The 25,594-nt window shown below is 41.3% G+C and overlaps 1 protein-coding gene across 1 annotated transcript in view; it reads left to right on the forward strand.

The window, feature by feature from the left end:
- The window catches only part of CHST8 (carbohydrate sulfotransferase 8), a 170,518-nt gene that overhangs the window by 25,163 nt on the left and 119,761 nt on the right, over positions 1-25,594 (forward strand). The window contains exon 2 of the mRNA XM_056500347.1: positions 12,275-12,499. Coding sequence (XP_056356322.1) covers positions 12,391-12,499 — 109 coding nt within the window. The 5' untranslated portion in view covers positions 12,275-12,390. The remainder of the gene's footprint in view (positions 1-12,274; positions 12,500-25,594) is intronic.

Raw genomic sequence — 25,594 nt, forward strand, 5'->3', positions numbered from 1 at the left:
TGGCAGGGCTTCCTTGGGAAACAACCCCAGTGCAGCCCATCAACACATTTTGGTGTCCTTAGGAGTGCTTTGTGTCAATGTATTTACCAGGCAACATGTATGTATTTTGAAATTATAGTAGTATTCACAATATTAGTTTTGGCAATCAGACACAGAATTTATCTTTGTCGAGGAAAGCAACCCATTTTGTTAAAAAGCCATTTTGGCCAAGAGAATGGACTTGCTCTAATCAAAACCACAACACTATATAAAACACAATATAAAATAAGAGAGAAGTGACTATGCTATTGAGGGCATCTGAGCATAAAATGGTGAAACAAGGGAGGGAACTCAAGGGCACTTTTTGTCACCTTCCTACTGCTCTGCCCATAGAAGGGGGAAATCATACTGGAGAGCACCTGAGTCAGGTAAAGAAACATCAGTGGCATTTCATTTTTCTGATGTCAACTGTTCAAAATTCTTGAGTGACACTCTCCAAAATAATGAGGTTTAAAAATAGTAAATGTCATAAATGCTTTCTGGTTTTTATTCCATAATCAAAGTAATTACAACTCAGTTTAAGGTTAAGTGCCTTATTATTAATCTTTCATTACCTATGATTGAATTAAAGGCCAGCAGCATTCAAACCAGTCCTGCAAGCACTTGCTTGCTGGCTACTACCCTTTTCTTGATATAAGTAGCACAACTCTGTCATCTCAAGGGACTCTAGCAAAACATTAGCTTTTGAAACATGACTGGAAAGGTACCAAGTTTGGGTTATTTTCAGTCTGTGGGAGTGAGTTCTAGAAAAAGAGCTGGTTGGGGAATTCTCCAGCAGAAGGTTTTTTAGCAAGAAAATGCCCTTTTCAAACAACCAATGTTTTCTATGTGGAAAAAGAAAATTTTTAAAAATACATTTTTTCCCTGGGAGAATCAAAACAAAGGCTGGCCCAGCTGCTGCCTGCTACACACTCCCCAGTTCCACTTTGAGCAAAAAGTGAGTGTAACAGCTGCTGGAGGTGGGCACCAGCTCTCTGTCCTGCTGGTGTGTGCCAGCTGCAGAGGGAGAGGAGCAGGGTGAATGGGGAGCATCAGAGCCCTCCGTGCTCCTGGTGAACCTTTGCCACTTCCCAGGCTTGCTGCACAGCTCCCCAAGTCATAGCAGCCACACACAATGAAAACACTACTTCAGGGCCCAAGAAATTAAATATTTCTGCAAATCCATTCCTGCAAAAATGTCACTTTGACATTTTGTCCTGGTTCAATACACCTGTTTTCCCTGGGGAACGGAGTTTTCTGTTTTCAGGATGATTCTGCCCACGCATGGCAGGCTCTCAGGAGACCCCCCTGCCACCACTCCTGTGGGTGGAACAAGGACACCATGCCTGGGTGACCCTGCTGGCCATGGGGAAGGGCTGTCCCACTGCTGAGGCCCCTGCAGAGCTGCTGGAGCACTGAGTGAGCAATTAACAAACCTGAAATTAGAGCTGAGGTCGGAAGAAAAGCTCAAATCCCTCCATCGCCAGAGCTATAAAATGTTTATTCCAACCACAGCATAGAAACATGGGTTTAATGGCACTTAAATTTATTGGTGTCTTACAGCATCCTAGGACATGAATATATTCATCTCTTTGCTTAGTTGCAGGAAATTGCAGTGATGGATTGACATCATTTTGTAATTGCATGCGATGCACAGCCCAAACAGAGCTCGGGCAGTGAGCTGCATTCCAAATAAATGCTCAGGATTTGTTAATAATGAAAGTTCAGCTAGCTTGATACAAGAGCTGCAATATTAATTTATTATGCTTCAGTTGAGATTTTTAAGGTAGTCTGATTTTCCTTGAATGTGTGTGTTTATCATTAGCAGCCTGAACACAACTAGCACTCCAAGATTTCTCACTGAAAAGAAATTGAGCGTGCAAATCCTCTTTCATCATAATCACACTGACTGTGCAGGGTAATTCATAAAAGAGCCAAAAATATATTGAAATTCAATATTATTTTAGTCCAAATCAATATTAATAATTGTTTGTATTTTAAAGTGAAATTTACAGTTGAAAAATGTTCAGAGAGCAACCCATAGTTGCTAGCACATCAAATTTTCCTATTAAACTTAAAGGCACAGTAATTTTATTTCAAAATGTTTCTTATAAAGCAAGAGAAGGCATTGATCTGTGAAAACAGCTATCTATTATTTATATGAACAACATTAGAACAGATTTTAATTATAAATGAGCTGAAAGGTCAGTAACTATTTTATTTTTAAGGTCTTGATTTTAAATTTGGATAGCTTAATAAAAATATTTATGTGGGTCGGCTCCCAGTGGAAATGCACAGAAGGACTAGGCACAAAACTATCCACAGTCAAACCCCAATATTATTGGTACCTTTTACAGAACCATTAAATGTGAGTGATTACAGTAAACTGATAATGATTTCTTTGATCTTCAGTCATAGAATCATAGAATCATAGAATCAGAACAGTTTGGAAGGGACCTTAAAGATCATCCAGTCCCAACTGGATTTCAATCTAGTTACTTCCAGGTTCTTTTGAGTGTGAATGCCTTGATTTCAGTACCAAATGCAGATGGGTTGGGTTACAAACCAAGCCTGATGTCAGGTGCAGGGAGTCAGTAGAGTCTGTCCATTCCTACAGAGCATCAGTGGAACAACAGGAAGTTTGCTGGTGACATTTAGAGCTGGTGACATCTGATATTTGCAGCACATGGCAGCTACTTGCCTTATCTGTTCTTATTACAGATCACACAAAATGTGCTTAAAAATAACTGAATAACAGCAAATCAAATAGTGATATTCTCCCACTGTACCAGCATTACAGAACTGATTTTAAAGAGATTTCATGCCCATTCAGGATTCTCATTACAGCTCAATATGAAAAATTGCATTCTGTTTAAAAGGCTGAGTAGTTGCACTGATATCTGTGTGTTTCCTCTGGCTGCTCTAAGTGTGGAGTGCCTGAAATTCTGGTGCAGAGTAGCTTGAAAAGGAAGAACTAGAAGTGCATCATGTGTAGGAGTCCAAGTTCTTTGTACAGTGACCATCATGCTGGTGTCTGCTCCCCTGTGTAAATGGGATTTATGGACACCTTGCAGCTCCTTTCTCACCCACCCAGACTTACATTTGGCACAGCCACCTCCTGAGGACACAGCCCTGTTTGTGAGCACAGCCTGTGGCATCTCCTCCCTGGATCTGTTGGCAGCTCTGCCCTCCTGGTGTTCAAATGTGGCTGTGCTGAAGCTGCAGCTGGGATTCCACCCCTTCCCCAAAGCTGACTTTGGAAAAGGCAAAACTTTTGGAAATGAAGGGGTGTGAGGTGCAAATGTTCACTGTCCTGTGTAAGCAGTGCTCCAGTAAACATTCCAGCTCTGCCTCTTCAGCCCTTCCACCTTCCACATGCACCTGCCTCACTCACCATCACACAGAACCACTCCACTCCTTGAAGTGATGGAAAGTTCCCAGCTCCTTCTCTGCCCTCATACACACCTCAGTTTGCAGATCTTCCCTTGGTGCCATTTGGAATCAAAATATAGAAGGCATTTTAAAGACAAAGCCAGTTTCCCAAGTAGATCTGGTTGTAGATGTCTTCTCAGCTGGCTGCTTTAACTGCCCAAGTCAAGAGCAAGAGAAGATATCTCAGCTCTGATATACAGGCATAGTCTAAGTGAAAAAGCACCTTGATTAAACAGGTCTTTGATTAGGAAGAAAGCAAATTTCAATAGGAAACAAATTACTCATGGCTGGAAGGATTGAGTCAGTATTAGCTGAGAGCAGCCAAATGTGCACCATTACAGAAGGTGCTAGAGTCCATAAAGGAAGCCTCTCCACAGCCACAGCAAAAGGTGCTGTTCCAAGGTTTTGTTCTTCCTGTAGAAGAACATCATCACAAACCCACACAGTGCCAGTCAGGAGCTTGTTATCCTTCTGCTTTAGCAGAAATTTTGGTTTATTTTGTTTCCTCAAGTGCACAATTAAAACCACCCTCATTGGTGATAAAGGTATTTAAAGGTATTTAATTTCTAGGTTACAGGGACCATGTCACAATTTTTCCTTTTTTTTTTTTTTTTTTTTTTCTTTTTTTTGCTTGCTTATGGCTCCCAGACACAGATTGTCCACTTCAGATATTTCTGTCCTTTAGGAAAAGGAAATACAATTGAGGAGTCATGAACCTCTGCACTGTATTGCATGAACTGTATTGCATATGGCACAGTTAAGCCATAATGTTGAGGAGGAGTGCCCTACACATAAAAATGCATAAAGCCACTCAAAATTATTGCTATAAAAAGTATTTAAAATCTCATGATATCAAGAAGTGTGGCATGGGAATAAAACTTTTACCCAATGGATAGGAACATATAAACTTTTTATACAAACATGCACATATATATCAGCTGCTCATAAAATCTTTAAATTTTGTCATCTTTTCCTCTTTATCATAATACACCTAAAACTGCAAAAAAAAAAAAAAAAGTTAATTTATAAAGGAAAAATTCAAATTTACATTTGCTTCATACTGACATAAAGGAGGAAGGATGTCTGGGGTAATCACTTGTTTGGAAATCCAGTTTATTCCAGGTGCATTGCAACTTCTGAAGGAAGGCATTTTCATTTGAAATACAGAGGAAACCTATGGAACAGATAAACGAAGCAAGACAACTGAAGAAGAATATAATATCATATAACTGTTATGTGACAGTGCAATAATCTAAAAAACCCTTTGAAGATGTGAGAGTTACTTTAAATAGAAAAGAGACTGAGGCAAGTGGAGGGAAGGGAAGCATTTCAAATTGGGCTGTAATGAGAACCAAGTGGGCAGCTGAATAACCAGAACTTTTCTGCTGTATTTTACAAGAGTTCAGTGTTCTCCACACTGCATATTTCTATATGTAATGTTGGATTTGGATAACATGTAAATCCTGCTGCCAGGCAGTGCCTGGAAAGGCTGAGCTGCCCTGCAAATTGTGTGCCTTCCCCTCCAGGGTGGAAAAAAGCTGGACAAGTTCATTATTGACACTCACTGTGTACACTGTCACTGTGCAGCTCCTGTGAGATGTTAATTTGAAACACAGTAAAAAAAAAAAAAAAAAAAAAAAACCTTTTTCATTTCAAAGGCAAACTGCTTTTGAGATTATGTTTTAGTTTAGGAATAGAATTATAACCCCTCAAGGATCTTGGAGAGGTGTGTGTTGACCTGGTAAGGCCCTGCTGCAGTACTGAGGAGATTAGTAACACATGATGCCTGCTACAATTTGCACCCAGAAAGATAGGAAGCAAATCTTCTTGACTTTGAAAGGATTATTTTGGTTGCTTACTGAGTGCTGTCCCTTTTGGTCTTATATTGTAGATGAAAGTGGAAACCAGAAGTGCCCACTTCCTATTGCAGCATGTGATGGAAGTGAGAGCAACAGCTTTACCAGATTTGCCAGGGGTTTGGGAATGGGAAAAAGGGCTCATACATTACCACTCTTGACTTCAGCCACGTAAAACAATAACACAACTTTCTGCAATCATGCTGAAATTCAGGCTTTGGCACATTATGTGGCTTTAATATCCCTTCTAGTACTGTGTGGGTCCAAAGACAGCACTGATGTGTGTGGGAGAGTAGAAATGGATCCACTAATACCTGACAAAACAAGTTTCCACCAGAGTAAGAGAAAGCCTCCTATCTCCCTTTCCATACTCTTTTGGGTAAATGGATTGGTTTATAGGTGAGCAAAAGAGGCTCCTGTAATTTTCAGGAATCTCTTCCTGTCAAGAATTCTGCATTTTGCATAATTGGAAGAGATGCTGAAAGCCAGGACATGTCATGACACCAGTGACTGGACAATAGAGCTGTCAATAGGCAATAAGTTCTGCCTGGTTTGCTGCCACACTGCTGGTGTGCACTGGTGGCAGGTAGCAGGGATGCTCAGCTCAGCATCAGCTGGATCCCAGGATCACTGGGATGCAGGAGAGGCTATTTAGGCAGCAGGGGGATGAGGTGCCAGCTCCTCAGGCTGGTCCCAAGCTCAGTAGGTCCAGTTCACTGGAGTGCCAGTTCCTGCCTCTCAGGTAGTTCTTGGAGAAAATGGAGAGTGTAAGGAGTGCTGCACAAAGTCACACAAGGCAGGTGTGTCCCTTCCTGAATTCCAGGAGTGCTGCACAAAGTCACACAAGGCAGGTGTGTGTCCCTTCCTGAATTCCAGGAGTGCTGCACAAAGTCACACAAGGCAGGTGTGTGTCCCTTCCTGAATTCCAGGAGTGCTGCACAAAGTCACACAAGGCAGGTGTGTCCCTTCCTGGATTCCTGTGCATCTGCAGTGCTCAGGAGATGCCCCTGGAGCCACCAGGGCTCATCACAGTCCTGAGGACACAGGCTGAGCCACCCCTCTCCACTCAAGTGTTTCACTTCTGATTGAAAGGATTTCAGAGCTGGAGAAACCCTTCACTTCTCCTGATTTAACCAAAGTAGGTTTCGTTCCTTTCCCCATAGGAAGGGAAAATATGAATCCAAATCTTCTCAGAAAAGAGTTTTGGGGATGTTTCAGGAACAGGGTATTTGGAACAGTTTCAAATTTAAAGTTAATATTTCACCTTTCTCCAAAATGCTTCTTTTCTATTATTACACAAAGAAGAACATGATTATATATCAAGTCAATATAAGCCAGACAAAATGTTTTGATCTGAAATATCATCTGGAAACAAATTTGTCCTTCCCAAATCTCAGGGAAAATTAAAGTTTTTGTTCTATTGATACATGAGCCTGAATATAGTGATAAAAAATACCCAAAGATGAACATTTGATGAATGGAAGTAGCCACAGGATTAATAGTTTCCTACTTTTTTCTCTGCTAAAGAAGCTAGAGAGGCTTTGGGGCATAATAGGATTCATTTGCAATTCCTATTTCCAAGAAGTGCTGACAGATACAGAATAATATGACTATTAGTATCTCCACCTCTGCTTTTGTAAAACTCCTATAAAAAGTTAGTTTTGCTGGTGAATATGAATAATGTTTATAAATCCAATCTTTGCTTCTATAAATGTCATGACAAGCCTTATCTAGAAGTCAGGGACTGGACACTTGAGTGATTGGAAAACTCAGTGCCCTGTCTTTGAAGCCTTTTGTCTCTGTAAGTGCTTTGAAGCAAGGAAACACATACTTGGCTCAGCTGCAGAGTGAGAATTAGCTGTTGTTCACAAACCTCCTAGAAACAGCTAATGGATCTAGAAGAGATCACTTCAGGAATAATAGTAAATTTTTTCCTATATTCTTATAGTAGTAATATTCCCTTTTTCTTAATTCAGCTGTTTACCCAATATCACTGTCCCAGTCTCTAACTATATTAAACAAGTAAAATCATCTTAATAATGCAGAAAGAAAGTGCTTCATTATGGTTCAGAATATCCAAAAGAAAAAAAAAAACCTCACATCTCCCAGTTGCCAGCAGCTCCCAGTTAATCTTCCCCAGATCAACTGCAAGAATGCTGAAATTTCACACGTAGTTTTTATTGCTGTCAGGCAAATCTTGACTTAGAAAAACATTTCTGCATTAAAAAGTCTCTCTCTGAAACTGGGAATGCTGCCAGTGTGTGCTTTAGCTGGGGACAGGGCATCAAGGGTCAGCCACTGCTGAGGCTGGTCAGGGCAGTGCCACTGTCAATGTGCACAGAACTGGACACTGCAGAGTTCCACAGCACTGGGGGGATGCCCCAGTTTGCCCCAGGAATGGCACAACCTGAGCTGCAGGGGTGCCCAGGCTGATCTCTGCTGCTCAGCGTGTGCTGATTCCTGAATCCCTGGTTCCACAGGACACCTGCATCCTGCTCTGAACCAGCAGCAGGCTCTTGCTCTGCTCTGAGGCAGGAAGAGCAGCTAAACCTCACACAGCATGAGCAATGAGCTGTGCCATGTGTGAACTAGGCATTTACATTCCTTCCCGGGTGATTTGTAATTGTCCAATTTAGTGATGAGCAGTTTAGCGATTTGCAAAGAATTTGGGTGTTTTGTCGACTTGCTGATGCATGTGGCAACAATACATAATGCTGATGCTGGCATTAGTCTGTGTTCTGGATTCACTGGCAGCTGCCTTGGCACCTTGCAGTGAAGCCTCAGAAGGGAGAGTATAGAGGTGCCTTGTACCTTCACAGTCTCTGGCACACCTTGATCCTTCCCTTCCCCTGGTTCCACAGGGGGAAAAACCCTCTCTGGCTCTTATCTTGGCACTTTGATCTTCAGGCTGGCTTGGCTGTGCTGTAAGCAGCTCTGCAGTGGAGTGGCAGCACAGCAGCACCAATCCCACACCAGGCAGCTTGGGCTGTGCAGGGGGCTGCAGGTGAGCAGCCTGAGACAGAAGGGAGGGGCTGGAGCAGCCTGGACCCTCTGTGCCCCCTGCTCTCTGCAGATGGCCAAGCTCTTGGGAAAGCTGCACACCCTGATACCATGTTTTTCTAAGACAGTCTTAGATACTCTGTGCTCATACTGACCTCAGCTGAAGATAACAAACCTTTTCCTGGGGAAAAGGGGACAGCTTACCCTGCCACTTTGCTCTGCAAGGTTTTATTCTACTTTCCTTTGATGCATCAGTGTGGTTAGGGAAAGATCCAGCTCTAGATGGACCAAAGGCTAGCTCCTGCCTTTCTGCCTAAGGATTACACCATGCCCTTAGGTTGTATCTCATCCATGCTGTTCTTCACTGACTTCAGCAGCAGACAGGGGAGAGAATGTCATGTTTGCAACACCAGGGATGGACAGATAGCCATGAGCTGTCAGACACCACCCCAGGGCAGCTGGCTGACCCACCTCAGACCAGGGATCAAACAGCACAGGTGTTTCCTCCTTGGGCTGATCAGTGTTATAACACCAAACTGCTCCAGGGTTTGGTCATTAGGCCTCCAGGCAGAGATTGCCAAAAGCAGACCTGCATAGCACTACTTTCAGAGACACTTTTGTCAGAAGATTTAAATAAATCTTTGCAGGGTCTTTCCATACTGCTTGGGAGGAGGGAGAAATTAGTTCTGCTTCTGTGTTTGTAAAGAAAAGATTTCCTGCCAGGAAATTTTGCTATAATAATCAAGTATTTTCCACAAACGTATTTGGAATTTTTTTTTACCTAAAAGTGTACATCTTTTTTCTTTAAAAGTCTTGCATTAATGATCCAACACCCATTCTCCTATGTGATGCTAATACTCCCTCAGCTCACAATTCATATGAGTACTGTGGTGATTGATAAATGTCTTTGAGCTGGAAAGTGCTGAGTGCTAATTACTATCCGTGCACACTCATACTTGTGCTGCTTTTGGGTCAAGGGCAGTCAAATATCACTGTAATGGGAAAGCTTAGGAGAACAGATATTGATACCTAGGAGTTTTGTCCACCATAGGAATATAATAAGGAAGAATAAATTAAAAGTTAGATGTTTCAATTCATTATTGCACATTCTAATGAACCTCTTTCCATCTGTTTGGTAGGTTCAGGGCAGCTCAAAATGGAGCTCAGATTGGAAGCTGCTTGCATCCTTATCTGCTTGCACTCTGGGTAATGTGAAGAATTACAAAAAGATGTTATTGCCCATTGTGAGGAGCACAGTTAAATTTTGTGACTGCAAAGTGCAAGCTGAAGGGTATGGATTCATCCAAATTCTGCCCCCAGATGCTGGGACACTGGATGGGTCAATCCAGAGCTCCCACAGAAAGCATCCATCACACACCTGAGGAAGTGCTGCCTGATGAAACTTAGGTCAAGCTGCACTTAGGTTTTTTGTAGATTTTTTTCCCCCTCATCCATCTTTAAAGTGATGTGATTGGCGTGTAAAGGGTATTTTCAAATGCTTCCTTAATGAGGATACTCTGTTCACATTTATCAGTCGGTGCTAACTGCTTTCAGAGCTGCTGTAGCTCAAGGACCAGCCTGGGAGGGCTTGGGAAGCACCTGCTCAGCATCCATAAACCAGCCACTGCCTTTCCCCAGCCCTGCTCACAGAGGACATGTTAATTAAAGTCAACTGATTGGAAAAATAATTACGGCAGAATAGGGAGGGGGAAAGCTTAGACCCATCATCTAAAGATCTCTGACGTTTCTGTGTTGTTGAGAGGTGGTAATTTCATGGAGAGGAAAGAGGATCTCTTCCTTTTTCTTTCTTGGATTCCTGTGCTCACTGCTTGCAGAAACAGGCAACAAGCAGCAGTATTTCTTTAGTTATGCAAGTACATGTGGCCTTTTATTCTTTCCAATACATGCTTTCACCTAGCTTTGTTGCTGTTGTATCTTGAGGTGTTCTGAAGAGGCTCTAATGTCCAGCCAAATAAAGTTTTGTATTCCTGGACACACTTATTCTATAGGATGTGGGATAATGTGAACACTCTAAGTGTTAAAAACTGCTATTTTAGCATTTCTTGCACTAATTAAAACCTGGCTAGGGATCTTGATGCTGCCTCTACTTCAAACAAAAGCATTTCAGCAAATCAAATCCAGGGAAAATGGTTTCACATTTTAAGCTAATAATACTAATAGTTTTAGAAACCCATATTTGCTCAAGGGTATAATTCATTAAAAAAAGACCTTAGAATTCAACACTGAGCAAATATAAACCCCTTTTTATTTGGGGGTGGATGTTTTACAGCTACATACAGGAAATCCTGTATAAATACAATTCTGGCTGGACAGATTTACAAAGTGATGGTGTGAGTTTGGTGTTGTACCAGCCTTGCCAGCACTGGATTTGTTTGGAAGTGCCCATTTATCCAAACCCCTGCCTATGTAGCCAAACAAATCCTGTAGTGAACCAGAGAGGGGGGGTTGTGTTCCCTGTTTGCTCACAACAGCAGTGGTTGGAACTGGAACACAGTTCCCTTGAAGGCTAATCTGACTCCCCTGGTGCTTTAGAGATAGCTTTTGGCATTTAAAGGTAAATGTAGTAAAGGCAAATGTCCATCCATACTAGATTCACAACAGGCACAGATGGACCTGCACGAGGACTTAGAAAACCTGGTTTTTCTAGTGTTGAAAAACTGATATTTTCATTTAGTTTTACTTTTAAAGGTGTGAGAAGGGTTTAAGGTGAAAAAAAGAATACACAATTACCATCTGCCATAATTTGAACAGAGAATAAAGCTGAATTTGCTTATGCATAGAGAGAACTTAGTGCTCTGCATTCATTTAAGATACAACATCCCCCAGTGTTCCTGGCCTGGAGCTCTGGCTGCTTTACACACTGAATAAATATAGCTGCCACTAAATAATGTTAATAACCTTATCAGTCAGAGTCACAGAATGACTTCATCTTTCACACCTCATGTTCTTCTTTGATGCCTTTTAGAAATTTAGAATGCCAGTACACTACAGAAAATTAAAAACTTGCTAAGGAAACCATGAAAAGCATACCAGTTGCCCCAACACCAAATATTCCAGGCACATTAAGAATGGATCTTTAAAGACTTTTCCTGACATAACTACTTTGAATCATCACCCCTCCACAACCCCTCCTTTCTGCAGACTGATGTTAGCTATACATTTACACATTTATAACTGATGTTAGCTATATATTTAAATACACTCCTTCTGTGTTTAAAATCCCTTTTGTAAATGAAGACCAGCTTCAAAAACTTTCCTTCAGAGCAGATCACATTTGCACTAAAAAAATCTGAGGACAGCAAAGTGGTTTCTACCCCTGCAGCCTGCTGCTGACCTCCAGCTGAGCCCTTGTGTTCAATAATTTGCTATTAAGAAATCCAGTTCCATTTTGAGAACCAGTTCCACTGCCTGTGCCCTAATGCACCTTTCCTTGTGCTGCTGGGAAATGCATAGCTCTCAGAAGCATTCACTTTAATTAATAAAGACATAAATAAGACATTAATAAAGCTTCTTCCATGGTTGGTTGGAGTGTGACTGCTTTTTTCTCAGCTGCCAGTTCTGTGTTTGGCACAAAGGTGATTGTTCCCCACACATTATCTCCCTGTATGGTTTTCATATTGTTTAATCAGTGAGAAATAAAAATAGAAAGTACATATTCTAAGCAAACTACTGAGAGAGATTTCTCTGAGAATTGCAGCCATGGAATGACCATTTTTTCCAAAATGCAGTTTTTAACTTTATTCTACCTGTTAAAGTACATAAAATTAAAGACAGACTGGTGGGAGAGAAATAGACTGGATGATTGCATTTAACTGTACAAAAGAAATGCTAGAAAAATCAGTCATTTGGTCTAAATGAAAACTTAAATCCACTTATATCTACTAATCTTGGAAAAATGAATGCCCTCTATGCTAAGTTTTGGGGGTTTGGTTTCTTACCTCTTGTAGACATATTCCACGAGAATTCCAGAAGAGAGGACGAAGACTATGAGTGAGGAGTGCCCTGGAGGTCACAGGCAGTTCTTTTCCTGGCTCAGAACTGGATTGATCTGAGAGCAGTAATTATGAGGCTGACATGCATGTTCTCCTTCATCTTGCTGTTTGGAGCAGCTGGGCTCGTTGTCTTCATTCACCTGCAGGATCCAGAAGAAATAGTTCATCAGCAGACACCAGGTCAGCATTCCTGTTTCTGTTTGAATCCCCTGCCTTTTCATGGTCAGTATTTTGTACTTATGTTCTACATGTTTCACAGAGAATACCTCAAAAAGGTTTGTCATCCTTAATGAAGGCTACCCTGAAAGTAATTATCAATGTCTGAAAAAAAAAAAAAAAATAAAAGCATTTTCTGACAAAACAGTTCCAAGAACCAATTAATTGATTATGCAGGGGCCTTTGCCAAGATGCATAGGGTCAGCTGGGTGGAGTTAAGTTTCTGCTAAAGTTGAGACCAATTTTTGATACCAACTATATCAGTATAAATGTGAAAATGAGAGATTTCATCTCAAGTTCTGTTCCTGGAAATGCACACCTCTGAATTTATCTTTACTTGTGTATGGTATTCAGATGCAAAATAAGAGATGTATGAATGAGTCACATCAAAAACATTAAATACTTTAGGATGCATTCACTTAAATTGCTTAACTTCAATTAAACCTTTAGTAGCTATTACTCATATGCATGTTATCTGCCTGCACTGCTAACTTGAAACTGTGAAGAGCCACAAAGGCCACAGAGATGGGAAAATTAGAAAATTGTGGGCTGAAATAGTAGTTTCTTTTTAAAGGGAGGCACAGAAGAAGTATGAAAGAACCTAAGATTTACTTACAGTCCTTTTCTCTTTGACTGTGGCTGTAATGAAGGCTACTTTAGAGCCCAGACAAATGCCAGTGCAGTTACTCTTGTTCAGGATAATGCCACTGTTCTGGGGTTCTGTCCCTGTGCTTGCTCTTATATGCACTGAAATTGTCCCTTGACTAAACAAGTGCTTCATAAAATGTTTGTTCTTTGACATCTTCATTGTACAGGGAACACAATGTGTCTATATAAAATCATTGCTAACATTTTTAAGGAAGCTCAACTGTAACACAGAGAACTCTTAAACATTAATTGCTAATTTCTGTGTCTAGGTTTGTTAAGTGCTTGTTTCCATGTCACAAAACAATCTGTACTTTAATATGCTGTTTATTTAGTCCAGCTGCAGACACCAATTTTGAAAGCAGCCACTCAGCTGAAACTATAGAAGTAATGACTCTTCAGTGTTGTGCAAAGCAGGGAATTAACTAGTTCCTTCAGTGCTTTTGCAATTTATTTTTGTATGCTTACACGTGAAAGAGTTTATAGATTAAAAACAGAGGTTATGGCCATATTTGTCTGAAACTGGCCAGTGGTTTAGGCATGGGGGAAACATGCATGGACAACAAATGCAGGCAGTTCTCTAAAGCATCTAAGAATGTGTAACTTTACATTGAATAGTTAATTCTTTGCTCCTGAAAAAGGTGGTTTCCTAGTGTGGTCTCAAAGCCAGTGCAATTTCTTTCCCATTTTTTTTGTTGTCAGTCCCTGCTCTTGACCTGTTCTCTGCCATAAACCTCTTGAATGCTGACTGCTGATTGTAGAACACTGGGAAATTATTTTTTTAGGGCAGAAGGGGACACCCAAGCATATTTAAATAAAAGCAAGTTTGAACAGAGCTCCTACCCCTGGTGGGGAAACTCACTCTGTAAGGTGCTCGATTGCTGTGGATACCTAAAACACAAACAACAATGCTGTTACTGCCAAAGGTGTGTGATCAATTCCTCAATTCTCACATTCAATTACTATTTGTGTTAATAGGAACCAGGCTGTACCCTTGAGCTTAAGGTGCTCAGTACAATTACTTTTATTTCTGTTTGGCTGATTTTCATGTGTGTTAAGTGCTTTCCACTCCCAGTGGACTGAGAAACTCCTCCTATCCACAGCTTTTGAAAATTATACCAGTTACCACTAAAACATATTAGGTGACTTAAAGAACACAGGAAAAAATATCCATTCATTCAATTAAAAAAAAAAAAAAAAAGAGGTTGGCATATTTCCTTCCTAGACAGTCTCCTGTGAAAATCTGTCAATCACAGGCAATGTTTTTGGTGTGCTGAGAAGGATCCTTCCCTTGCTGTGCTCACTGTTTCTCCATAAAGGGGTCTGGTTCTAGTGGAGATGGGATATTGCTGTAATTTGCTTGCCTGATTGCTCTCTTGAGAGAATTGAGCAAATGCACGTATCATTAAGCTACTTAGGACAACAGATTCTGCATGGAAAAGCTTTACTGGATTAGCTTTGTTTTTGTATTTCCTGTGTATAAAACACATTTGCCAGACGCTGGAATCTCATCAGCAGGGCTGGAGAGAGGTTGGTAACACTCATTTTCCACTGAAAAGCAGCACAAGAGCCTTTGCACTGTCCAAAAGGACATTTTTTGTTGTTAGTATGCTCAGTCATCTTTAATTTAGGATAGAACAACTTATGAAACAAGATTAATAAAAATACTTTGGTACTTCAGTTTTGTCTGTCTGTTTTGGGAATTGTTCTTGATTGTTTTAGTCTTGGCAAGCATGACAGTGAGACCTTGATGTATTACTTAAACCAGTATAAAATCCATAGTCATAAAACTTTAAGTAATGCTTACATTACTTTCACTGAGCAAAGTACTCTTGACAGTAGCTGTTTGTGTTGATTTGTTACTATTCATTTATTCTTTCCCTGTGCTTCACATTGCTACCTAATTGTGATGCTGTACTGAGAAAGCAATATCAAAGTAATTTTCCACAACATTAGTTACAATTTTCTTCTGATCTTTCAAGTGAAAAAATCCCATCCTGTTGGCTTCTGTGAGCATATAAACCTTGATTACATTTATCTGTTGGAAACCAATGCTTACAAAGTACATGTGCCCAGGACAGAGGGTGTAGGGCCTTTTTTGCTGATTGACAAACATGCTGTCTGTGTGTTTTTGTTTATATAACACACATCACTCTGAGCAGATATATTTAAGACAGATAGCTATTTGGAGTGGGCAGAACAGATTTCCCAAAGCAATATATTAAATACAGTAGATATTCCTGTGGTCATTAAAGAGACAATAACTTCACTTAGTTGTTTTCTTGGCATGTATGAAGAGTGCTCTTACTAGGGGGAGCTCAGGACAAAAACAGAAGGGGCATGAGTGATAGTCACATCATATAAAGGAACATAATGTTATTGTAATAACTCACCCTGTATAATTGTATATGCCCCTGCACATCATGCAAGGTGCAAGGAAGAAATTCTTCCCTGTGAGGCACTGGCATGGGTTGCTCAGAGAATCTGTGGGTGCTCATCCCTGGAAATATTCAAGGCCAGAATGGATGAGGCTTTGAACAACCTGAACTAGTGAAAGGTGTCCCCAGCCTAGGGCAGTGGAGTTGGACCTCGATGATCTTCAAGGTTCCCTTCCACCCCAGACCATTCTGCAACTCTATGATTTCATGGTACAAAACTTGCCTTCTGCAATAATCATACCATTGTTCTTAAACAGACACACTAAAGGATTTGTTTGAAGTCAAGCACATTTGCACATGGTGCACAAGAAAAATCTAATATATATCCCCATCCTAATGCTAATGCCTAAATGTCCTGTCTGTGACAATGTAGTAAACATGAAAAAAAGACTTTAAGTAACAAAATATTTATCCACTCCACCACTGTGTTGGTCCTGGAACTGATGCCAGTTTGTGTTTTGCCCTTTGTTCTTTTATATGTTCTCTGTGTTCTTTGCACATATATTTGTAGCTCTGTAGCCTACTGTACTAGCAGCTAGTTTTCCTAATTATTCTCCATGGCCTTTCCCTAGGCAGAAGGACAAAACAAATTGCAGAGCTCCAAGCCCCAGGAAGTGCAGGAACCCTGTGCTACCTTGGTTCTTCCTAGGAGCCAAGGCCAAGAACAGCCCTTAGAGATATATTTCATGGACAAAGTACAGCTAGTGCTGAGGGGAGGACCTTCTTTTATATCAGCTCCTTGCTAAAATTACCTCCAGTTTAATTTCCAGGTTGGGAAAAAGGCAAGAGAACCACGAGAGAGAAGGGTCCTGTCCAGCCCGTGGTAGGAGGAGGATTCTTCAGCACAGAATTGTCAGACCTCTGTGTCAGGGTCTGCAGGGAGGAGTCAGCAGGGCTGATGAGCCCTTCCCAGCCTGGCCAGGGCCAGAGCAGCTCATGAGATCGCTGAGAGCAAGGGCTGTGAGAGCTGCAGCTGGGCACTGCTGGAGAGAGCAGCTTGGACATGCAACAACGAGAGAAGGGCACAGCATGTCCTGGCACATCTCAAAGGGGTTCCAGCATAAACTTGTGAGCCACAGAGCAGCCAGTCCGTGGGCTGGAGACAGGACTGTGGCCATGAATAGCAGGTGGGTGGCTGAGGAAGGAGCACTGCTTCCACATGTCACCAGGTGTGACATCTGTGCTGTACTACAGTCCCTATGACTTGAGACTCTGTGCTCCATGGACTGCAGTCAGGAGAGACACAGTGTTTTAAAATTACTTTTCTAACAGGAGATTTTGCCACATAAGAACTGGAGAAAGTATTAGTAATCTTCTATATAAGTCTGTGGGGAGAAAAAAATAATTGCATTTTTGCCATATGGTTACCAAATTCACAAACCTGTATTTTCAGTTAGAACTTCTAAGGCGAATATATATGGTCACTTGCTTCTCTGGGAGCTGAAAAAAATGTGGAAAATACATCTCAAAGGATCTGTATTGTAAAAGCTCCTAAAGGGGGATACATGGAATGGCTTTGCACTCTGACTGTATCAGAATTTGAAAGTCAAATATGAATATAACCAAGCCTGAAACTCATCTGACTGAGATTTTGCAGTGATTCCCATCTTACCTCATTGACCAGTTTCTAACATTATTCTCTCATTCTCTTTATTTTCTGCTTTGCTGAGGGTGTGATGGGGAGGAGAGGGAGGAAGGAGAGGTGGGGAGGGGCTGGCACAGGGATGCTGCTGTCCCTGACAGCACAGGGGAGGCACAGCAGGTGCTGCAGCAGCCTTAGAGCAAGAACCAGCACTACAGCTGTACTTAAAGCTACTTAGGAGCACACACACCTTGTTACTCACAAACTACACTGCTGTGACACCTCCATGCTCACTGTACATTTCCATAATGCTGTCCCTGTGCACATGCACTGTTTGCTTGCCAGAATGGAAACTTTCTATAAATACAGTTGAAAATGAGCTAGCATTGTACAATTTCAGGAGTAATTTTCCTCCCATTTGCAACTTACTGCTCTTTATAAGCTAGGAGCCATTTAATCTACTTTTCAACTGAGTGTATCAGCAGAAATGATGAGCAAAGAATCTGGTGGCTGTGGCAGAGGTGAGGGGCTTGCTGGTGCTCTTGTGAGGCAGAAGAAATGTCTCTTATGTGTGTAGGGTAGTTCTGCCAAGTCAAGAGAGGTTGAACCTGCTGCAGTCACATACTCTGAGTCTTCTTAAACTTCCCAAAGAAAGAACTTCCCTGCAGACTGGTTCACAATGGTCTGCAGTTACTGGGACAAAAAGAGAAATATCTATTTCCTTGTCTGCCAAGGCTCTTACTAGGGACTTATGAGTATGATATTCCCTTTCCTGCTGCTTGAAATGGTTTAGACTGTGAATGTGAGCCTGGTTGTTTTTCAGATGGGAAAGAAGTGCTAGCAATGACTTCACCAGCCTACTGCTCTAAGGGATCAAACACTGGCCAGATGGTTTCAGAGGAAACCCTGCCCCACACTGCCAGTGCAAATCTGTTCCAAAGAAATGTAGTCAAGTGTAGAAAGCAAAAACAAATAATCTGTTTTATCACCAGTGCACTACACAGAGGTTGTCTCCTACAACCTTCTCCTTGCTTTCATTTCTATGCCATATTCTTGGCAGTCTTATAAAAAATGCAGCAGTTATTTATTACATGGGATTGAGAAGGCACCACTCATTTCCCCCCTTTTTTTTAATTTTTTTTCCTTTTCTTTCTTTGTTTTTTTTTTTTTTTTTGTTTGTTTGTTTGTTTGTTTGTTTGTTAACATTCTTGAGCCTAAAGCCTAGTAAAGCAATTACAGCTCTTATGCTGTAGCATGGCAGACCAGCATTCATTTGACAAGTATTTTCTGCCAACCATCAGCAAGTTTTTCACAGGAGCCACAGCACTGAGGTGTTTTAGGGCTGTGGAACTGGGATCCAAAGCTGCTGAGATTTGCTCCTGTCTTGCCCTACTGCTCATAGATTGTGCTGTATTGTGTTATGTCAGGCAATTCACCCATTCAGTGTGTCCATTTCCTCTTATAAAGGGAATTCTCTGCAGAGGATTCAAGGTGCCCAAGGACTTTTAGATATCATAACAAAAAACCACATTAACCATGATGTTATCAGCAAATCCAGTGCACTGCCAGCAGCAGTTACAATCCCACTGCAGTGGTGCCCACACACTGACCCAGCTGGCTGAACCAGATCATTTATTTGCCCATTTATTTGATGGCATAAAGACCATGCCACCTCATCCCAAGTGTATTTATCAGCATAAAACCAGAGTGGTGTTGTGCTGACTCACTCCTGCAGGGCAGCTTTCACTTCCACAAATTTCCCTATCCTCTCTCTTTCTGTGAGCTTTTCTGGTTAAAAAAAAAAAAAAAAAAAAAAAAAATTAAAAAAAAAAAATAAAATAAAATAAAATGTTTAATATTTCCTTTAAAGCTTAGTTTTAAAAACTGTCAGAGGCTGACGCTTCCTTGTTGTGTCTGGAAAAATAAAAAGCAACCTGCCATCTCTGAGCTGCATTCATTTGTGGTGCTTGGCAACATATCATGGGCAAAACTCAGCTGCACCATGTCAGAGGACTCTCAGAATTGCAGCTTTCTGAAAGAGTATTCCCAGGGAATGAGCCTGGAAGCATCCAAGATTCCCCTGGAAATTTACAGGAGCATTACAAAAATGTGCAAAAGTTGATCAGCAAACTTCCATTTCACCTCAAAACATCTATTCTAAATATAAGGCTGTATTTAATTTTCCATAGAAAATGTGTCTGCACTAGAAAGCCTCCTTCCATATGTCAGCTATCATTCAGTTTGCAGGATTTTTAAAACATAGTAACATATTGAGGAGCTTAAGTCAGTTTAAATACTTCCTGGATTTTCTGCAGTTTATGCCATTTTAAACGTGTTTTATAATATATGTTTCCATTTCTGAAAGTTACTAATATCCCCTTAAAAGCTTAACCAAAACTTCCCCTCTCCAGCAATATCATCCTTTTTCATTTAGTAAACATTAATTTTCCTTTCATGATTCTAGTGGAGCTTGAAATTAAGGGTGGCTTTCTTCTCTATTATGGCTTTCTTTGTGTATCAGCATCAAAACTGTGAGTTTACTGCTTTAGCACCTGTCAAGAGAGCAAAAAAAACCAAAGTAATTGATCTTGTGTGGGCCCTACACAAGATCAGCTTCTTGGGGACCTCTATAATTTTCTCCAAACAATCTGTCTATTTTTGAAAATCAGTGACTGGTTTGAGATTTGTCACCACTTGATATACACAAGGTGGTTAACTGATTTTGATCTGTATAGGTCCTCTCCTGTAAGACCCCATCTCATAGCAATAGTGCAATAAAGCATTTCCCTATCACTGGTTCAGTGCTGCTTCTGCTCCAATGCCTCAGTGTTCTGCATCTTGTGAAATTCAGTCCCATCTTTGTCACTTTTTGGTCTCAGCCACTTCAGAAGATCTGTGTGGTGATTAAGGGTTAAAATGCTCCTGCCAGGCCCTTCCTGTACTGCCACTCCTGCACATCAGGGCAAGTCAGAGATGCTCCTTCCCTCTTTTCTTTAGAATCACTATCCATAGCCACAGAAATTGGGTCTTTTGGGCCTTCTGTTCCTGTGCTTGGTTGGAAACCACACATTTTCTCACACAGCTCTTGACAGGGACTATATGTCTGATGTTTGCATGTCTGTGTTTACAGACTTTGGGCATCCCCAAATGATGATGATGTGACACCAAGGATTACACAGGCCTGGGGGAAGGCAGAGACATCAAGTCCCTTCATGGAGCAATTGGTACTGAACAGCCTCAGGAGGGAAAAACCTGCAGGGTGTGAATGAATTCCTCACCCTTCAGCTGGTGCTCCACTGCCCTGCTCCTTTTGTGTTCTAGTTCAGCTACCTCTCTCCTTCCACTGGCAGTGCTGAGCTTCCTGTAATGATGGCACACAGTGCTTGGGACAAACAAAGGTGAATTTGCAGGAGTCTCTGGATGGCCTGCAGCCATGCACTCAGAGTGGCTGATATGGAAGCAGGGGACACACACAGGTCCTCCTCATTGTGGCCAGGAGGACAGAAAGCACAAGCCTAAACAGGGGAAACTGGTCCCTTGCCTAGTGGCTGCTTGAGAGGGATGGAAGAGGAGACTCCTTTCCTCAAGGTCCTACATACCAGTTTCCAGATTGCTGCATTTTTTTTTCTTAACTTGTTTGACTTAACTTCATTTGTTAATGAAGTCCTGCACAACCCCTAAGTCAAACCACAGGAGAAATTACAGACAGCAATCACTGCAGCTCTGTGTGAATGGATTGCAGCTTTAATTGGGCTCCCCTAATTGTGTGTGCAGCTGCTCAGGGAAACATGATGAGCCTTATCTCATGCAGGAAAACAAACTCTGCTCACTATTCCACTGTATATGAATGAGAAGGTGTGTGTTTAAATGGTCACAAAAGTAAATACACCCACCTGCAGGCAGGGACCAGGAATTTTATGCCATAGCAAAGCAATTCTGTACTCATTGAGACTTCAGTGAGGAGCACAGTAGTTCACTGTGATTGTTTAAAACTCACCCTAAAGGCTGTGTGGAGAGCTGAAACAGAGCTGGGATGCCATTCACATGCTCAAAACAAATATGAGCCCCTCAGAGACCGAGTTCACTTGGATGCTGTGAACAGCCAATACCAACAGTGGAAACCAATCCTCTGCTTTCCTCTGAGCTGCTAAATTGAAACCTGCCCCTCCCTCCATTCAGCTCAAGAAACACTATTTCCTTGTAAACAGGAGGCATCCTTAAATCATTATGTAATTAAAATTCCCATTACTCTGCATTTATGAGCTGCTCATTCTTCTGCCAGTGGAAGGAGCTGAGCTGCTCAAGAATGTAGCAGGTAAAGTGTTATTTAACACCTGTGCACTGGTGATGTGGGTGTTCAGTGCTTCAATATCTCTCCTATGTAAGTGGAAGAGGAACAGGAAAAAAAAATATGTGTGCAGGAGAAGAATGGTGGGCAAAGAGGTCTGAGAAACATCAGCTGAGACAACTGCATTTTCTGTTCTTCACATTGAAATTATCTAAACCAGCTTTGTGGGGTTTTTGTCAGAAAACATACAGAGACACTAATTCTGCTAGGTTCTTCAACATTTTTTAAAAAGGAAAAAGTTATTATTAAAGTGGGGGTTTTTAATTAAGTGAGGATATAACAAAATTTACTGCAGTTTTATAATGCATGTTAATAGGCAATGGGTCCAGAATCAGTGTGACTGAAATTCATGGGGTGCTACAATGGAGACAAGGGAAGTAGGAAGGAAAATGTATATTTTCTATAGTTACCTTACAGTAGTTAACAAATTTAGGAAGAACACCTGGAATTTTTAAAGCACTAAATATTTCTAAGAAACAATAATGATATAATTATATTATACTTCCATATACAAATCCTTAGAACATAAAACATCCTTAATGTCTACACATCTGCACACCATATTTTACCTCTTGCTAATTCCAGAGATCAAATTATATATTCAGTGTATTCTGATTATTCTCTGCCTTTTCCTCCAAAGGCAGTGGCTTCACTTCTTAATTGTGACCCAGTGGAGATAAGTTCACCACAACATAATTTAATGAACTGTGGAAGAGTTCCCTCTTTCTGCATGAAGTATCAGGCAGCATGTCAGAGAAGGAGTATCTCCTAGGTGATGTTTCAGTAGATAATAATTTAGTGAGACATTTCCTACAATAATACTGCCCACACACAAAAGCAGCCCTTCCCCCCAAATTGGACAACACAAAAAGTGAATTAACAAGCCAAGGACACCGTTCCTAAAAGAAATTCAGTCCCACAATTTCTTTCCTCTATGAAATCACAGATTAGAAATAGAAACCTACAGTACAGACAAGGGAATTTTCCTGTTTTTCCCTTCAGCTTCAAAGGCTGAATTACTTTATTCACCTTTCACATCAGTCTTGGATGTGCCATCACCAGGGTCCCTTCCAGGTGTGGAGTTTTTCCTTTTTGCCCTAAGTGATCAGCAGCAGCACTCTCAGACACACAGCTGCCCACTGGGCACCTCCAGCCCCCTTTCCTGGGGCCTTTGGAAGAGATTTCTGCAGCACCAGCCTTGCTGTATTTTGAACTTATTTATATTTTTATATAGGGAAAGGAGCTCAGACTTTAAAACATGCCCTGTGAGCTGGCTGGGGAGCAGGACTGAGCTGCCTCCCATCTCCCTGCCATCCTTCATCTCCCTCACCCACACCTGCTCTTTGCAGCCTGGAACAGTTAAAGCATCCCTGTGTCCCTTTTTCTTTGTATATTTTTGTTGCAATTTAATCTTAATTAGATTTCAAATTCCTCAAATTAAGGTGTGCAAGTCAAATGCTGGCTCCTGCTGAGTTCAGAAGTGTGTGTGTGGATTTTTAGGCATCTTTACAGCATTCAGCCACTTTCATCACAGCTTCCACACCACCACTAACAGACAGTCCTGTGATTAAAATGCAATATGTTTCACAAAGAAACAGAGATAGCATTTCAAAACTTCTGAACTTTTAAATATTCATTCATTAAGTGTTTCTGTGTTTCTGTCCTTTTAGCAACCAACCACTGATGCTGTTAAAGCATTCAAGTGAAGGGCTAATCATCCATATTCCAAGAGAAACCCTATTTGCTACAACAGCAGCTACCATTAGCAAGGCAAACCATCTCCTTGCAGTCATTTAGTGGAACCAGAAGCAAGCACAGAGCTCTGATATTGAAGCAAAGTATTTGCCATCTCCTTCTCCAAGAAGAAGGTGCATGGTGTTAGAGGCTCACCTTGGGAAAGGCAATTCTGCTTTCTGCCTGTGACTTTGCTCCCCAAACAAAGCATTTGTTAGACTTGTTGCATGTAATGACTGTTTTTATAGCCTAGTTGCATGAATCTGTCCCTATTTACTTTTATTTAGCAAGCTCAACTGTTCTTTGTCAGGAGTTTCCCGAAACTAAGATTCCTGGAATGCACAGCTGCATTTGGATTGTATGTCCATCTTCTCCACAGCTGTGTCTTAGCTGTGGGGCACCTGTAAAATGGGAACCCAGGTGCAGGTGGCCAAGAAGGTTTTTTAGACACAGAATGGGAAAACCCACAGGTTTTTTCACTGATAATTTCAGTGTTTCCCATCACAAAGAGGAGCTGAAGCCAGACCTTCATGGCTTGGAGCCTCCAAGAAGGGGTGGCCAGGTCAGGGTATGCAAAATATGTGGGAACCATTCTACACTACATTTTCAAGTCCATGGATTACTTTTAAAGCAACTAGAAGGTCCAAACAAGGGGAAAAAGTAAGATTACACCAGCACACCTCAATAGAAAGAGGTCTGTATGTCCACACAATAATTTTAGGAGCTCACGGACTTAATGGATGTTGGAGCTGCAGTTCAAAGGGTAGAGTAACCAGAAGTGCATCTAAAGCTATGCATTGGGTTTGAACTGTAATCTCTCCAAAAGGAGATTGAAGGAATTAGGAATGCTCCACACCAGATACAAATAACCACCCAGCTGGAGAGTTCCATCTCCTCCCTGGGCCAGTGCAGAAGGATGGTTAGCAGTAAACGTGCCTGCACTTAATGGCCCTTTTTGCAGCCTCACTCAAGTTTACAGGGAGAAATCCCAGCCCCAGCTTTGTACAGAAGCTGTATTTGCTTTGCCTTGTTCAGAGAACTTTTGAGGATGAGTCTGTGAGGGTGCAGAGCTCTGTCCTCCCTGTGGCTCCCCATGCTGCTCACCCATGGCTCCAGCAGTGAGCAGTGCTGTGTACAGATCATGTTGGATACACTGCTCACAGCAGCCACATTTAACCCTCCTGCAAACATACATATTTCAGATCTCTTTCTATATCTGAAACAACAGCAAGGTACATCTTTGTACACATTGGGAAGTAACCAAAGCTTCAGAGTGGTTAGTCTGTTCAACATTCATCTTTCCCAAAAAGTGGTGCAGAAGTGATGCATGCAGCCTCTGCTACAGCTGATGCAGCCTCATCCTTTGAGCTGTGCTCCCTTTCAGTCCCATCCCTCTGCTCAGACAACAGTACAAGCCCCTGTGATGTGGGTGAGACTGGAAGGGACAGCATCCAGAAATCCTCAGGCATTTCTGTGGGAAATTAGGGTGGAAAGGCCCTAAAGCAGCAGGGGTCACTCCCAGCAGGTTCCAGTGGCACCTCTGCTTTCAAACTTCTGGTGCACTGGGCACAAGGATCTTCCTTGGATTGCTCTAGCCACTCATACACATAAATAGCTAATTTGCCCAATTGTTATGTTGGCTCCTAAAGCAGGTGCAGGTCCATGCACTTTAAAAATAGCTTTAGAAAACCTGATTCAGAGACTGTTAGAGAGAATAGTAACTTTTCTTGACTCGCTTTCAAGTGTGTCCCAAGAAGTTATCAGTTCCTGCAGCCCCTGCTTCAATAGAGTTGAACTCAGCTTACTGAACATGATACTCTGCTTTTTTCTTATTACTGGTTAAATTTATATTCACAGTGCAGCACTTTGAATCAGAGGTTTTCCCCAGATGCCTCTGATGCTTATCCTCCTTTGTTGAAGAGAATGCTACTTCATCTTGCAGAGCTGGTGGCCTCTTTTCAAAACCTACCACACTGCAAAGAATGTTGTCAGACAAAATGATCTTTCTCCAATTGCTTTTGCAGCACTTTTGTTATAAAGATGTTAAAGATAACATGGAAGAGAAAAGGAACAGATTTAGAGTCTTGGGATAACAAAATACAAAGCATGACAAAGAATCATAATACTGATACTTGTAATTGAAAGAGCTACTGAGTAAATCTATTCTGGGTTTTGGGGAAGAATAAGGGAAATTAGTAATGTAGGTTGCTAAAAATAATAAGTAGATTTTTGTGAGAAATTATAACAATATTATTTTTAAGAACTGTTCATTGCTTTGTTTCAGTGCTGTAACTGACACTTATTTGTGCTAA

Source organism: Oenanthe melanoleuca, chromosome 11, assembly GCF_029582105.1.
Source record: "Oenanthe melanoleuca isolate GR-GAL-2019-014 chromosome 11, OMel1.0, whole genome shotgun sequence".
In the NCBI taxonomy this organism is placed as follows: domain Eukaryota; kingdom Metazoa; phylum Chordata; class Aves; order Passeriformes; family Muscicapidae; genus Oenanthe; species Oenanthe melanoleuca.